General features: G+C 43.1%; 1 protein-coding gene across 20 annotated transcripts in view; it reads left to right on the plus strand.

Annotated features, from left to right (window-relative positions):
* GLT1D1 (glycosyltransferase 1 domain containing 1) overlaps nt 1-16008 on the plus strand; it is a 186026-nt gene that overhangs the window by 55559 nt on the left and 114459 nt on the right. For all 20 annotated transcript variants that reach the window (XR_009566406.1, XR_009566411.1, XR_009566412.1 and 17 more), the window contains 2 exons: nt 4773-4868; nt 5493-5542. Coding sequence is in view for 5 of the 20 variants with exons in the window: in XM_030859970.3 (XP_030715830.1) it covers nt 4773-4868; nt 5493-5542 (146 nt within the window). In the remaining 15 variants the exon portion in view is untranslated. The remainder of the gene's footprint in view (nt 1-4772; nt 4869-5492; nt 5543-16008) is intronic.

Below are 16008 nucleotides of genomic sequence, written 5' to 3' on the forward strand. Positions count from 1 at the left end.
AGTTTAAAACATGAAATCAGTTGTATGCCAACCAGATTCCATGATCAAACAGGTCAACTAGGAACAAATAAAGAATAAAATAGATGAAAGGCACTAAGTGGCATTGTTGTAATTTTTCACGCGATGTTCTCATTAGCTCTTCTGATCCGAAGGTATGTGTTTAGACATCAAGTTAGTTATCTGGTCTTTGTGTTTTCAGGTACGTCTTAAATGTTGTTATGATTCAGTGATGCAGGAATTTTGCTTTTAAATGCCAGTAACTAATGCATCTAGAGTAACGGTGCCTCTCAGGCCATCAAATCCCGAAACTGTGAAAGCTTAAACTTGACCCGGACACACCTTCTTGGTTTTTATTTTTATTTTATTTCTATTTTCACTGTTTATTTAATTTTCTCTCTTTCTTCTTTAAAACTCTATTTGTATTTCTATATGGAAACTCTCATATGCAAAACTCAAATGGTCATATTTTCCTTCCTCAGGCTGTTCCTAGGAAAACTCACTTGTTTTTTGTTTTTTGTTTGTTTTTTGCGGTACGCGGGCCTCTCCCTGTTGTGGCCTCTCCCGTTGCGGAGCACAGGCTCCGGACGCACAGGCGCAGTGGCCATGGCTCACGGGCCCAGCCGCTCCGCGGCATGTGGGATCTTCCCGGACCGGGGCACGAACCCGTGTCCCCTGCATCGGCAGGCGGACTCTCAACCACTGCGCCACCAGGGAAACCCTCTCACTTGTTTTTTCACATGGAAAATTCATGTCATTAGATCCCTGTATGCGTTCACAGCCCCCCAAATGAGATTTTTCAGCTAAAAGTCACTAAGTCTAATCAACAGAAGTTCTTGAATTCTCTTCTTATAATCACGCGTGAAAAAAAAAAAATGACAGAGCTGCTGGAATAGAAAACGGCAAAGAAAGTAGCTTAAACGTGGATCGGGTTTCTATTCTAGAACCAGCGGATGGATGAGTCACTTAGAGGATTTGGGAGCGTCGTGCTTAGTCTGTTGGGACCGCTAGGGTGCCAGACCATGAAATCAACACGTTTCGTTTTGTAGATAAAAATACCGTTCTCCAGGAAATGGTAATATCGGAAAGACACGTAAATGGTTGCATTTGTAAGGGATGAGTTCCAACCTTGACTTCTGCGAATCCCAGATGTGAGAGGAAAAGTAAAGAGAAGAAAGATAAGCTTGGGGTTAAAATGAGGAAATGAAATCCACTAAAAAAATTAGGTAGGTACCTGCCTCACCTCCAAACCTCTAGAGGCCAGTACGTTTTAGTTCTTTTTTAAAATCTAAGAATGAACACGGTACATTTCCCTAAAGTTGGCCAAGGCCCTGGGAGAAGCTGAAATGGAATTGCTTAGAGTTGATGCATCCATGAGGTCGGGCCTGAGACCTTGGTTGTTTGATCAGGATTTTTGCACTGCATTTCCTGAAAACGATATTGGTGTATGGGAAAAGTGCATGTAAGCTCTCAAACCCAAATGTTGTCTCTGCATTTAATTAAAAAAATTTTTTTTAAATCCTAGAATAAGACAAAGCCTTAAATCCTAGAATAAGACAAAGAATAAGACAAAGTTCTTTGTTTGATCCTATTCTAATATAGGTTTCTAAATTCCCATGACATTTGATCTCCTGCCCAGGAAGAAGAGGGGGAAAGAGGCAAGAGAATTTGGGATTTAACTCCGTCTACTTCTAGGGTCTGGTAGGTTGGGGGGGATCAAAATCATTTAGTGAACTGGGCAGCAGCGCTTTAAAAAATAGAATAGAAAATATCAGAGCGCCTGTATGCAATAAATCTAAATGATTCTTTGAAACTGTACCGTGTCTGTGTGTCTGTACGTATAAACACATATTTCACGTGTACAGGGTTGCAGTATAGTGTGTACATCTTACTGTAAGTCATAGTCAGCACGTTGTGAAGATCAGTGTTGTAAATTATGCATTATTGTCTCTCGAGCTTGGCTTTCCCAGGGATCCTGGGGTACGCAGAGGGCCACGTTTCTCCAGCTTTACCTCACCAGAAGGCCAGCGGGTCTTCCGAACCTGCTGTTCTGAGTAGCTAACACGTGCCAAATCGAAGTCAAGCAACAAAGTAGGTTTCCAACATCTACACTTGCCACAAAGCAAAAAGAAAGAATTAGATGCAGCCTTTTTACCGAGACATCACATCGGTTCTTAAAATAGGGCTTTCTTTGGGTGCCGTCTCTGGATGCCGTCTTTGTGTTTGTTTTGTTTTTGTATTTACTTTTTTTCAGTGTGGTAATACAGGTTCTTTGATTTCCCCCTCTTTTTGGTACTTCCATGGTTCTCCTTCCGCCTTCCTTTTTTTCACTCCTTTTGTATAGTTGAGTGGATATTCCATGTATTTACATGATGATGATGATGTAAGGGATGCTGTATCCTTCTCACTGTATCACACCTGGAGACACATAACATCACCTTCTTCCATTACTGGTGATTTTTAAAAAAATATATCAACTCTGTGTGTGTGTGTGTGTGTGTGTGTGTGTGTGTGTAAATAAAGCCATGTGCACTGGTTAAGGTTTCTTCCCTTAGTTAAGCGGGTGTCTTTCTCGGTTTCCCCATGTCCAGGTGTTATATTTCCTTTGTAATCAATAAGTTACTTTTGAGAAGGCACTTGTAATTTCTGTCCTCACCAAACTTCCCCTCACCAGTTTTAGCATTCATTGATGGTTCTTGCCTAACTATGAGGGTTTGGGCTGTTTTTCACACCTGACCTTCCTTTCCTTAATGGTATTCTTCAATTTGTATCATTTTTTAAAATTTATTTATTTTTTATTATTTTAATTTTATTTTATTTCTTTATGGCCGCACCACTCAGCACACGGGATCCTAGTTCCCTGACCAGGGGTTGAACCTGTGCCCCCTGCAGTGGAAGTGTGGAGTCCTAACCACTGGACTGCCAGGGAAGTCCCCTACATCATTCACTAAAGAGAAGAGTTTGTCTCCTGACCCCAGATTCAAATGCCTGACCTCAGATTCTTCTGCTCTCAGATTCAAATTCTGGACATAGCCTCTAGCTTAAACCTTTGGTCAAAGAAGTATTCACGAAGGTCTGTATTTCTAAGGTTAGTTTCAATACTGAAAATACAGGAAAAATATATAACAAAAAAAACTCAACATATCTCAATGAAATTGTCAACAGTCAATTCAGAGACTGTAATAATGGTTTAAGGTTTTTCTAAGAGGACATCTGAATCTTAACACTTCAGTAAAGACTTTCTCCAGTGCTGGTTATGTATTATTATTATTATTAGCTTTTGTGATTTTGTGAGAATGCTGTCAATATATCTTATTACATTCATTCTAATTATATTACTACTCAAAAGCACAGAGGGAGTGAAATTATTTGCATTATTTGCATTAAAAATGGGATGGGGCTTCCCTGGTGGCGCAGTGGTTGAGAGTCTGCCTGCCGATGCAGGGGAGATGGGTTCGTGCCCTGGTCTGGGAAGATCCCACATGCCATGTAGCGGCTGGGCCCGTGAGCGATAGCCGCTGAGCCTGCGCGTCCGGAGCCTGTGCTCCGCAACGGGAGAGGCCACAACAGTGAGAGGCCCGCACCGCAAAAAAAAAAAAAAAAAAAGAATGGGATGAATGAATGAAAACCTTCTTCTTGCATGATTTTATGTCCAATTACATATGTTTGCAAATGGTGAAGTTTTAGGCTAGCTTGGGTTAATATTAATAATTTCTTTTTCTTTAATGAAATTTTATAAAGAAGGCAGGGTGGCTTCTTTTCTTTTCTTTTTGTGGGGGTCCATGCCATGTGGCTTGTGGGATCACAGTTCCCGACCAGGGATTGAACCCAGGCCGTGGCAGTGAGAGCGCCGAGTCTTAACCACTAGACCACCGGGGAACGTTCCCAGTATTTCTGTTGATGGCATGATCTGCCAAACAAACCTCCTCAACAAATGGTGACTTAAAACAACCGCCATGGATTGTCTCATGATTTTGCGGATTGGCGGTTTGGACTTGGGTCATCCCTGCTTCCACTGTGTGTGCTGGGCTCACTTGTAAGTTGGGCTGAGGCCTGACGGGTCCTGCATGGGTGGTTGGGTCTCTCCTAAGGAGGCAGCCAGGCCTGACTGTAAGGCAGCAGCATCCCAGTAGGTGGGGATGCTGCACACCAGGCTTCCCACGGCCAAGACTTAGAAGTCACTCCCGCTCTGTTATTGATACCAGTCACCAGGTCAGCCCAGCGTCTAAGGGTGGGGAAATGGGTTCCACCTCTTGCTGGGAGGGACCACAAAGAGTGTGGTCACCTGCAACTCGCCTTACACGACAACTTTCAATGTAACAAACCCAAACCTCTTATTTCATGTATCTGTGGGCACGTATACATTACACTTGTGTCCCTATATATAGACATATACGAACTCAAGAGGACATTCCTATATAAACCATCTTTCTAGTTTCATAAAGAAAAGATTCTTCCTAACTGGAATTGCATGGAAATATTTTCTAGGACCTGTGGCTGACATTTCAGTAATAACTGAGTCAGTTCTTATCACCTCATCCTTCTGCACTGCAGCAAAACTACCTTTACTTTATTAGGCCAAGTTCAGCTCAGGTTGATTCACCAGGAGGAACGGTTAGTTCATGCAGTGAAATGAAGATAAAATTTAGGCGTGGGAGCAGCTGCCTGAGAGGTCAGAGCCCAGCAGCCTCTGAGCTGTGTCTGCAGGGACATGGTCACCGGGTCATCGATTCAAGTCCTTGTCGTTGAAAATACCCTGAACTCTTCTGTTGCAGAGATTAACCAAAGTGCTGACAGTCTACACGTGTTTCTCCTGATCTGTGGACTCCGACAGGTGAAAGACCCTCTCTATCTGGTGGATGCATTCTCAGGTATGTGTTCTCAGGGGACCCTTCGCCTGCGGAATTCCACTGGGGTCCCTGTCTTCACATGTCTCTCCTTAGGACTTTGAGTTTTCTCATTTTTTTTCCCATCAGCAGAACTTTTTCTAGATTGTCACTTTGGAAACAACCAGAAAAATAACCTCGCTGTGTAGTCATTTCAGTTGTTTCCTACTTCCCTGTGCCCTCAGCTTCTGAGGAAATCATAAAACACAGCCAATAATGATAAGTCTAAAATAATTTTATCTGGCAATATTGTACACATGCCAATTTGTATGATACATTTGGAGTTTTGTTGCGTTGCTTAAGTTAATCTATAGACGCTTCAGTGTATTCTAAAATCCATACTGAATTGTGATGGCGTATCCATCCTAATTACCTAATAAATTAGATCTCTGAATAATGTGCAACGCGCTAGAAAAAAATATTTTCCTTAAAACCATAAAATGTCACATACTTACATTTAAAATAATTATAAGTTGACTAATATGAATGAAAGCAAAATGATATGAAATCATTTATATTGTAGCGTAATTAATATTAAACTGATTTATGTTTTCAGCTGTGACTTAAAACCGTTTTAAAAGTCTTTTTTTTTCTTTTTTCCTCCCCAAGAATGGCATCAAGAGGAGCCCAGCGTTTATATGGTTATCGTTGGCCCTGAAGTAAGTTGATCTGCCGTAAGCATGGATCTCCTCTCTGTTTTCCTCTTTATTCTTCTTATGCATTTTCTAAAATTAGTTTCTGTTACTTTTCTAACCCAAAGTTTCTTGCTTTCTTAAGTTAATAAAGTCTGTTTGCCTTTTTAACAATGAACACCAGACCAAGGTGAAAGATTATGAGGCTTTATAAGTCTTCACAATGAACTTATTGCTACAAAGGGTAAGAAATTCTTGCGGGAATACAGAGGAGTCACATGAAGAAAGTCCATGTAAGTCGGTGTATAAGACAAACGTTCCATGTGGTCCAGATCATCTTTGAAACTTCCTGGAAGTGCTCACCTGACAAACGCAGAGCTGTTCCTTCACCCGAGCACCGGATTAAGCCATTGACTTGCATTCAGGAGCCGAGTGGGGTGGAAAAGCACAAGAAATACAGTCTGCACTGGGGCATGTCCTTGCCTGTCAGTGGCCGTTGTCCGGGGAACAGAGACCAGTGGCAGGGCTTGGAGGTGCTGCCTCTCTCTCCCCGGGACTCAGGATATCCCCTCTCCCCTCCGGCAGATCTGGAGCAAGCATGTTGTCTGTTCCAGAGTCAATTCTAAGCGCTCAGGATGCAGAGAATCTGGGTGGTGACACACTGGTCATCTCATGAAAGTGAAGGCTGATTTGCTCCAAGCAGTTTGGAAAATAAAGTACGCATCCCGCCAGGTGGGATGTAACACTGCAGTAGCAAGGCCTTTTCTTTTCTTCGTGGGGCTTCTGTGCCAGGGCTGCACAGTGTATCCCCTGCGCCCTAGGACGACTCACGCTTCCTTTCCCTTTTGCCCAGCCGGATGGCCGAGTCTGTGCACGTTAAATGCCTGCATGACCTGTTCTGTTCTGTAATTCCTCCTCTCGTGGTTTCCTAGTTCCCTAGGGACCCACCGAGCATACAGGGGGTGGCAAGCTTTTCTTTAGAATGCTAAAGACCTTTGGAACTACTACATGTACCTCGAAAAAGGCCCTCTAGCCTAAAAACATAGCAAGGGCTAGAATCTGCGTAGCCACATTGGTTGTCACGTGGAAGATGAATCACCCCATCATCCATGTTCTTTGTTGGTGTAACAGACACACACACAGGCACGTGCATACCCACATCCATGACACGCTCAGGGCCAGCCTTTTGATGGTTAACAAGATAATCCCTAGTGCACTAATGAATGCATGTTGAATAATGAATGTTAGGTCCCATAGTGGCAAAGTTGTTACTATTATTATTATTTTAATTCTCTTTCCATCCTGCTGTTCGAAGAGCATGATTGACTGAAAAAGTTTTAGCTTGATGCTAAATTCCTTGCTACCCAAGAGAGAAGGCCTGAGGTTAGAGCCGTGGCAACAACAGTTATCCTGAAAGAATTTAGTCATGTGGCTTTGTTTTCCATTGTTTTTACTTTTATGGTTTTGTTCTGCTTATGGTGTGTGATAATGGCTTTCCAACACTTGAAAATTTCCTTTAAAAATGAACTGATGTCACAAAAAGTAGTAAATAAGCAATAGTACAGCTGGGGCACAGATGTGACAAATTGTGACAGTACGCAAAAAGCCAAAGTTTGGGAAACAGTTTTTTTCGAGAATCGATCAGTGTGCCCAGTGGAAGAAATACCAAAAGAACAACGCTTGGTGGAGAAAAACGTTCGCAAACATCGGGGTAATGTTGATCTGATTTCTCTGTTTGACTTTTTCCCTCCCTAGAGGGAGGTGGCAAACTTCGAAGCACTAGTTTAGCACTAAATATGTACCAGAAACCCTTTTGCAGCGACATAAAGACCAAGGCAGCATTTGAGCTGATACAGAGGTCAGAGAAGAGGGAGTGACCAGGACACGTGGTGCTTTCCTGCATTTATTAAGCATCTTCATCTTTAACTCAGTTGCCTACAGGTGAAGGATGCCATTTGTTTCATACAGGCTTCCTAAGTCAGAGTCCTTTAGAAGAAACACTGTTGTATTGTTTTTTACATTAAACAATTAGGAAGGCTTTTCGCTTCTCAGGACAAAGATATTCATTCTGCCACATGTTTTTGGAACATACAACTTTCCCTCTAACTTTAGTTTGCCTAATTTTAAAAGAGCAGTGAGTGTAAAAATTGTGTCTCCTCCTAATTTCACTGCAGGGAAACTTGTCCCTCAGGCTCCAGGTTGGGAGGCAGTAGGGGAGGGTGGAGACTGGCCAACTGTGGAATGAATGGTGGGCGGGGCAGGATTCAGCCACAGCAGGGTTTGCATTCAAAGATGCAGGCTCCCTTGTCAGACTTGCAAGAGAAGCCACCATCCAGAGGCCTTTTTCTTCCTCTCTTTTGAAAAAATGCCCGTGTGTGTGAAATGTCTTATTTTTAACTGCTGGGAACTAATTAGACAAACGTACTTATGCTTGTTCATGCGTGCGCACACAGACACACACACACACACACACACACTCTCTCTCTCTCTCTCTCTCTCTCTCTCTCTGTTTGCCTTGTTGGCCCTACAAAATGCATCTCTGTATTTTCTCTTTTGTAACTTCCAGAGGGAGGCAATTCTAAGTGGTTTTGAGCAAAGGCTGTCATGACTTTGCCTATTAAGGATCAGGGAGCAGAGGGTGACGTGAGCTGGGCGGGGCAAAGGAGATTTGCAGGGACCGTGGAAAGACGTGTCTTGGGAAGCTTAAGTGCTTCCGCAATTCCAGGGGCCCCTCCTCTCTTTTTCCAAACTAGTCTAATAAATCTCAGATATACCTGAGGACAGGATGCTTACTGGGCAAATGCGGGTCTGGGACTAGTCTTGTAGAATGCGCCCCCCCAAGGCCCCCGTGCGCCCGTTCTGAAGCTGCATCTTCAGCCACCGAGCTGGTTTGCTTGGGTGGAGTGGGAACACAGAGCAACAGGGAATGAACGAGAGGAAGAGGAGCCGTGAAAGGGAGCTATTGAGTGAAGGGTGGTGAAGAGTTATGATCTGAGAGCTGCTGGCCCTTAAGTTCATTGCCATGAATTAGTAACAGTTCACAAGCACTTCTTGCACAAGGCACTCCACTCTCTATAATTAAAAGCCCTCAAGGAAACGGAGAAAGGCATCCTTGGGTTGCAGATTTGCTGCTTAGCAAAACCAGCCGTAAGCACCTGGCCCTGTGCAGGCAGGCACACTCAGCCCAGAGCTTTACTGAGATTTGCTCACACACACACACACACACCAGAAACAAGCTTTATTAAACAATACTCTTGCTTCATGTATTTCACACACTCTGTTATTTTAAAAAACCTGTTCTATGTCTCTGCTTTGCTATTCCATGTCATTAAAACAAAGGTTATTTTTATTCCAAAATTGATTTCATGATGTGCTCCCTGATCTGAAGTTTGGACAACACTGACTTGGGCCATGCTTGACGGTGTGTGTGTGTGTGTGTGTGTGTGTGTGTGTGTGTGTGTGTGTGTGTGTGTGTGTGTGTGTGTGTGTGTGTGTGTGTGTGTTGTGTGTGTGTTTCTCTCCATCCACTACACATATTCCCTCTTGAAAGCCAGTGCATTGGCTGCTTCCTCAGTGAGAGATTCCCTCCCCAAATCTTGGGCTGGCTCAGATGTGCTTCTGACCCAAGCTCTTCCCCACTATCATTATAAGATTTCCAAGCGTCTATCAGTTTTCAGCGACAAGAATTCAATTTAACATCACTTTTTCTATTTTTTTTTTTATGAAAGCTTCTTTATTTATTATTTTTGCTGTGTTGGGTCTTCGTTTCTGTGCGAGGGCTTTCTCTAGTTGTGGCGAGCGGGGGCCGCTCTTCATCGCGGTGCGTGGGCCTCTCTCTTGTTGCGGGGCACAGGCTCCAGACGCGCAGGCTCAGTAGTTGTTTGTGGCTTACAGACTCTAGAGCGCAGGCTCAGTAGTTGTGGCGCACGGGCCTAGTTGCTCCGCGGCATGTGGGATCTTCCCAGACCAGGGCTTGAACCCGTGTCGCCTGCATTGGCCCGTGGACTCTCAACCACTGCGCCACCAGGGAAGTCCTCAACATCACTTTTGAATTCAGATATAGGAGGAGACTAAAAGGATTTTACATTTGCCATTGAATATTTGCTACAATGTTATGGGTTAATATGCTGATCTTTTGGAAATAGATTTGAGAAGTGGGTCAGAGGGCAAATCTTGGGACACATTAAGATTCATCTTGTAACCATTATCTCTTAGAGCAGATCAAACACCCTGAGTGTTACAATTATTTTTGACATCTACTGTGAGTACACTCTTCTTCCATTCATCTTTTTCTTTGTTAACTGCTAAGCTCAGTGATTGAATAAATTCTTTAAGTCTAAATTACACACTTTTGGAGGACTGTAGCCTTTCCAGGTCACGTGCAGGGTCTCTTAGTACAAAATTGCATTGACTCTGTTAGTTAATTATTATTAACTAACCTATTACTAGGGCCTATTATTAGGGAATAATTGCAGCGCATGCAGCAGTGATTCCCTCTCTCTCTGTCCACGTCTCTGCGCGGAGCCTGCTCAGATCTGAGACCCCAGTGAAGACCTGGCTACGCAGCTCAGCCAGTGCCCCCTTGGGTGCCGCATCAGTCCAGCTTCAGCCCGAGGGAATTCATTAGGAGGTGACAAGGGCTACTAAGAGAATTGTTGCGGAGGCTGAAGACCAGGTTTGGCTGCATCCGTTGCTTAGTCTCTGGATCTTTCCCTTCAAGGTCCACGGTCCGGTGTGGGTTACATCCGCCCTTCTGTAAAGAGAGGAACGGGCACCCGATTCCACTTCCACCAGACCACATGCGGTGGGAGGAGGTGAGGAAGACTCCCAGACGAAGCGGAAGAGGTGAAATGGAGGCCGGATAGTGAAAGCAAAAGCTGCATGAGCACGTGGCACACGCGGATCAGCTGTTTGTGCTTACGAGTGCTCAGACAAGGACTGAACACCTTCAGAGGTCAGAGCTCTTCTCCAAGACGTGTTAACGTAACAGAGTCAGTGCAGGCTAGAGGTGTGTCTGCCAGGACAGGGGAGCCCAGGGCCTGGACTGCATAGCGCATTCACCTTTGTTCCTGCCACGGCCAGTGGCCGGGCTCAGAAGGCATTTGTCACACTCTCCTCTGGAATAGTATTGCTTTGCTTTTTGAGTGGCATCACCTTTCTGCCAACGATTTATAAAACAGGAGAGTAAATGTTCTTGTGTGTGCTTTATATTTTAGATGCGATACATATGTTTCCTTCTGTGGTCATTCTTAGCAAGAACATTTCAAAAAGCAGGATCTCAGTCCCCTGTGAAATCTATCTAATCCTTCATTAGTGTTTGCTGCTGGCAAGTCAGTTAACACCTTTGGACCAAGATTGCATCATCTGTGTCAGGCAAAGTGTAGTCTTGCATGGCTGTGTAGTAGAGCGGTTGTGTGCTAGCTGGGTGCACTTCACTGCTCTGGGCCTCAGTTTTCCCCATCTGTAAAGTGGGTGTGACTAAGAAAACGTAACCTGCCTCATCGTTTCTTGAGAGGCCAAAGTGAGTGCATACTTGGCCCAGCGCCTGGTTCGTAGGCGGCATTGTACGCGCATTCAGTGAAAGAACTTTCTGTGCTGATGTTTCCTTTCTGTGTTGACACGCTAGAATTCTGTTTTAGCTGCAGAATGGTTTAAGGCATTGGTTTTCTATTAAAGCTTCTTTTGATCTCTTGGTACAACCATCTCGGCAAAGCACGTGGTGTCTGCTCGCAGCGGGGGGGCCCGGAGTGGGTGCATTTTCTGATACTCTTTGATAAGCATTGTGGTAGGAACATTCGGCTTGAGCATGACAGCTTAATGACCTTCCACCATAACTTCGTATATCAAAGATGATTTTCCTTAGGCCTGGGAGTTGAGACAATATATTTTGCTAGAAAGTAAATAAGCTTAGAAGGAGGAAATGAGAATTTTCTCTGCTGCTTGCAGTGGTTTCACTTTTTAAAATTTCATAACATGTGCTTTCATTAAATAAAAATATCTACCCTTCTTTTTTCTTTGCCTTGTGTTTTGTTCCCCTTGGCTTCACTAAGAGATTTGAAAATGAACTGATGTGGAAGACAAACCCAGAAAAGTTTAATACAGTTTGTACTTTCAACTTGAAACTTGATGTTATACCTTCAAAATTGTAGTTAAAGGGTTAGGTGTTTCAGCTGTCTTGTAAAAAAAAATTTTTCCCTTCATGAACTCTTTTCCCCTAAATAGTTAATCATGAGAGCAGAAAAGTGTTAAAAAAAATTAAAAACAGTGGGGCTTTCCTGGTGATGCAGTGGTTAATAATCGGCCTGCCAATGCAGGGGACACGGGTTCAAGCCCTGGTCCAGGAAGATCCCACATGCCGCGAGCAACTAAGCCCGTGAAACACAACTACCAAGCCTGCGAGCCACAACTACTGAAGCCCATGTGCGTAGAGCCCGTGCTCTGCAACAAGAGAAGCCACCGCAATGAGAAGCCCGCGCACCACAACAAAGAGCAGCCCCCGCTCGCTGCAACTAGAGAAGGCCTGTGCACAGCAACGAGGACCCAACGCAGCCAAAAATAAATAAAATAAATTTATTAAAAAAAATTGAAAACAAGAAGAATTTCTAACTAAAATTTATCATAAGTAAAACATGCATGTCAGAATTAACATGTATTGCTAAAAGAAGTCTTTCATTGCACTGTTTATCTTTTCATGATGGGATGTTAGGGTTATATAATGCAATTCAATGGTTTAGGATAATTTGAAGGAAAAGGATCAGAAGTGGGAAATGGAAAGGTGGAGGCAGTATAGAACTAGCATGACATTGGGAGGAAAATGAACATGTCTAAGGAGAAGAGATGGACAAGTACCCCAAAAAGTAGGCCCACTTTTGGTGGGAGGGGGTAGAAAAGTTTGGGAGGAGATGTTACTTCTGGTTTGGATAACTGGGCAAAGTTTCTCCGAAAGTTGACATTTGTCTGTGCCTTGGGGGATGAATGGGTTTTAGGGACAGAGGGTGGCATTCCTGGTGGAGAGGAAGACATGCAGTTAGGAGAGAGGTGAGAAGTGGAGAGTAAATGTTACAGAGTCCGTGCTCATGTTGCCCACCGCATGACAGGCCAGTAAGTCAGGAAACGAGTAGCTGGGGCAAGGGACAGCAGCTTTATTTGGAAAGCCAGCAGACCGGAAAGATGGTGGACTAGTGTCCCAAAGAACCGTCTTCCCTGACTTAGAATTCAGGCATCTTTTATACTAAAAGTGGAGGGGGTGTGGTTGGTTGTCACAGACTTCTTGGAATCCTTTGTTCTTGCAGCTGTTCGTGAAAGTCAGATCACACTGTTCCTGTAAACTTCCAGCAAGACAAATGTTATTCTGTTCTGCAGCTTTTTATCTCCGTATGAATGGAAAAGTGTTATAGCTTTAAGAACGGGCTCTTGTATATTTCAGGCTACAGGCAACATTCTTAACTTGTAGCAAAAGCAATAGAATACAAAAGTTAAAGTAAAAGAAACAGATCCAATATGGAGTCAGGTTTGTTCTTCCCTGTGACATAAATAAGTAAGTAGGTGGGGGTTCCATAACCCACATGGGCTTTGTATAAACTATATGATAAAAATCCTTTGAGTAGAAACCAGAGGGGCAGTGGAACTTGGGTAACAGTGCCGTCTCCAGAGTCAGACTGCCTGAGTTTGACTCCTGGCCCAGCACCTTCCTAGCTGTGTGATCCTGGCTAAGTTACACCAGCTCTCTGAGCTCCACTGGCCTCCCTCCTAAAGTGGGGATGATGATTGCAGGATTGTTGGCAAGAAGTAATGCACACATAGGACTTGGCATAGCTTAGGCCCAGAGTAAGCAGCGAGTGAGTACTGACTGTTAACAGCAACAGTAAGCAATAAATCGTGCATGGCTTTGAGTTTATTCTTTAAAGATCTTTCTAGCAATAGCATTGTGTTCGTAGTTCCTTGTGTCCCTCTGTAACCCCACTGTTGCCCCTAGCTTGCAGAGCTCCAGCCTAAGGACAGGGGGGCTGAGTAAGGAGGTCTCTGTTCAGTGGCTCCTGCAAAAATGACTGCCTGCAAGTCCACGGAGGGTGAAGCCCCCAGGAAGCAACTGACTACAAAAGCCCCTTGCGAGAGTTCTCCCTGAAGACCTAAAGAGACATTTCTCCAAAGAAGGCATACAGATGGCCAACAGGTACATGAAAAGGTGCTCAACATCGCTAACTATTAGAGAAATGCAAATCAAAACTACAATGAGGTACCACCTCACAGCGGTCAGAATGGCCATCATCAAAAAGTCTACAAGTCATAATGCTGGAGAAGGTGTGGAGAAAAGGGAGCCCTCCTACACAGTTGGTGGGAATGTAAGCTGGTGCAGCCACTACGGAGGACAGTATGTAGGTTTCTTAAAAAGCTAAAAATAGAGCTACCACATGATCCAGCAATCCCACTCCTGGGCATATATCTGGAAAAAACTATAGTTCTAAAAGGTACATGCACCCTTATGTTCACAGCAGCACTATTCACAATAGCCAAGACATGGAAGCAACCTAAGTGTCCATCGACAGATGAATGGATAAAGAAGATGTGGTAAATATATACAATGGAGTATTACTCAGCCATAAAAAAGAATGAAATAATGCCATTGCAGCAACATGGATGCAACTAGAGCTTATCATACTAAGTGAAGTAAATCAGACAAAGACAAATATCATATGATATCCCTTATGTGTGGAATTAAAGTATGACCCAAATGAACTTATTTTCAAAACAAATAAATTCAGACACAGAGAACAGATTTGTGGTTGCTGGGGCGGGGCCAGGGGGAGGGAGTTGGGGGGTGGAGGAGGGATGGAGTGGGAGTGTGGGATTAGCAGATGCAAACTATTACATACAGAATGGATAAACAACAAGGTCCTACTGTAGAGCACAGGGAACTATGTTCAGTATCAAGAATATGAAGGTTACATATATATATATATATATATAACTGGATCACTTTGCTATACAGCAGAAATTAACACAACATCGTAAATCAACTATGCTTCAATAAAATAAAATAAAAAGAGTGCGCCCTGTACTGGAGAGGTGAAGAAACTCATCGTTACAGGACTGTAGCAGCTCGCGGAAAAAAGACGTTATCACGTCCACTGAACTTCTGATTGGCAGGCGTTCCTTCCCGTGTCTGGTGCGAGAAATTGCTCAGAACTTCCAAACAGACCTGCACTTTCAGAGTGCAGCTATCTGTGCTTTGAGAGAGGCCAGCAAAGCCCGTCTGGTTGTCTTTTTGGAAGACCCCAGCCTGTGTGCGATCCATGCCCAACGTGTAATAGTTAGGCCAAAGGACATCCAGCCAGCATGCTGCTTACACCGAGAACATGCTTAAGATGACTCAGATGGGAAACCTTTCATCGTTTAAAAGAAATTCTCTTCTTTGATAGATCTGAACGTTAGGTTTTTTGCCCGCCGATGGACGCAAAAGGTACCTAAGTGTTTGAATGCTGAGTGGAAAAATAGGGGGCAGAAATCAGGGATTGGCAGTTTTTCCAGTTTCATTTTGTATGTGAATTTTTAATGTAAAAGCAGAGACAGTAATTCAGGTCATAATGTTTCAGCAAACAAGCTTCAGAAGTTGAATTTTATAAAAATTATAAATAAACCTGTTAAAATATTCTGGATAATTCCAGCGTTTGGATTTTCTTAAAGCAAGTAAATTTCTTTTTTAAAAAAATATTTATTGAAATAGAGTTGATTTGCAGTGTTGTGTTAGTTTCAGGTGTACAGCACAGTGGTTCAGTTATACATAAATACATATATACATATATGTATCTCTATTCTTTTTTAGATTCTTTTCCATTATAGATTATTACAAGATATTGAGTATAGTTATAGAGTATATATTATACAAGATATTGAGTATAGCTATAGAGTAGGACCTTGCTTACCTATTTTATATATAGTCGTGTGTATCTATTAATACCAAACTCCTAATTTATCCCCCCCTCCTCCCTTTCCCCTTTGGTAACCATAGTTTTGTTTTCTAGGTCTGTGAGTCTATTTCTGTTTTGTAAATAAGTTCGTTTGTATCATTTTTTTAGATTCCTTATAAAGCGATATCCTCTGATATTTAAAACAAGTAAATTTCCAGCTAATGGCAACTAAATGGTCTTTGCAGCATTTTAATCGTCCGGTAGATTCCATCCATTCACTACACTTTTCTGAGTTGCTTTACATACCTGTGTTTAGTGGTTTGTGTCTTCTGTACTGTTCCTGCAAGTTTGTTATTAAAATAAATTAAGCTATAAAAAAGTCTAGGCGTAATTTCCGTTTCTTTAGGCATCCAGATTTGCTGTGTTCGCCGTCAAAGTGATGTTATGATCTCGGGGATGGAAGTGAGCTTTGTATTTCTGGTTCCTTGGGCTACATCTCGGGCGTATGAGTAGTTTGAAGGATTTGGGGTTACACACACACACACAGCATTTCCTTGCCAAATGGAACTTAAATGAAGTTTCTGG

Source organism: Globicephala melas, chromosome 13, assembly GCF_963455315.2.
Source record: "Globicephala melas chromosome 13, mGloMel1.2, whole genome shotgun sequence".
NCBI lineage: Eukaryota > Metazoa > Chordata > Mammalia > Artiodactyla > Delphinidae > Globicephala > Globicephala melas.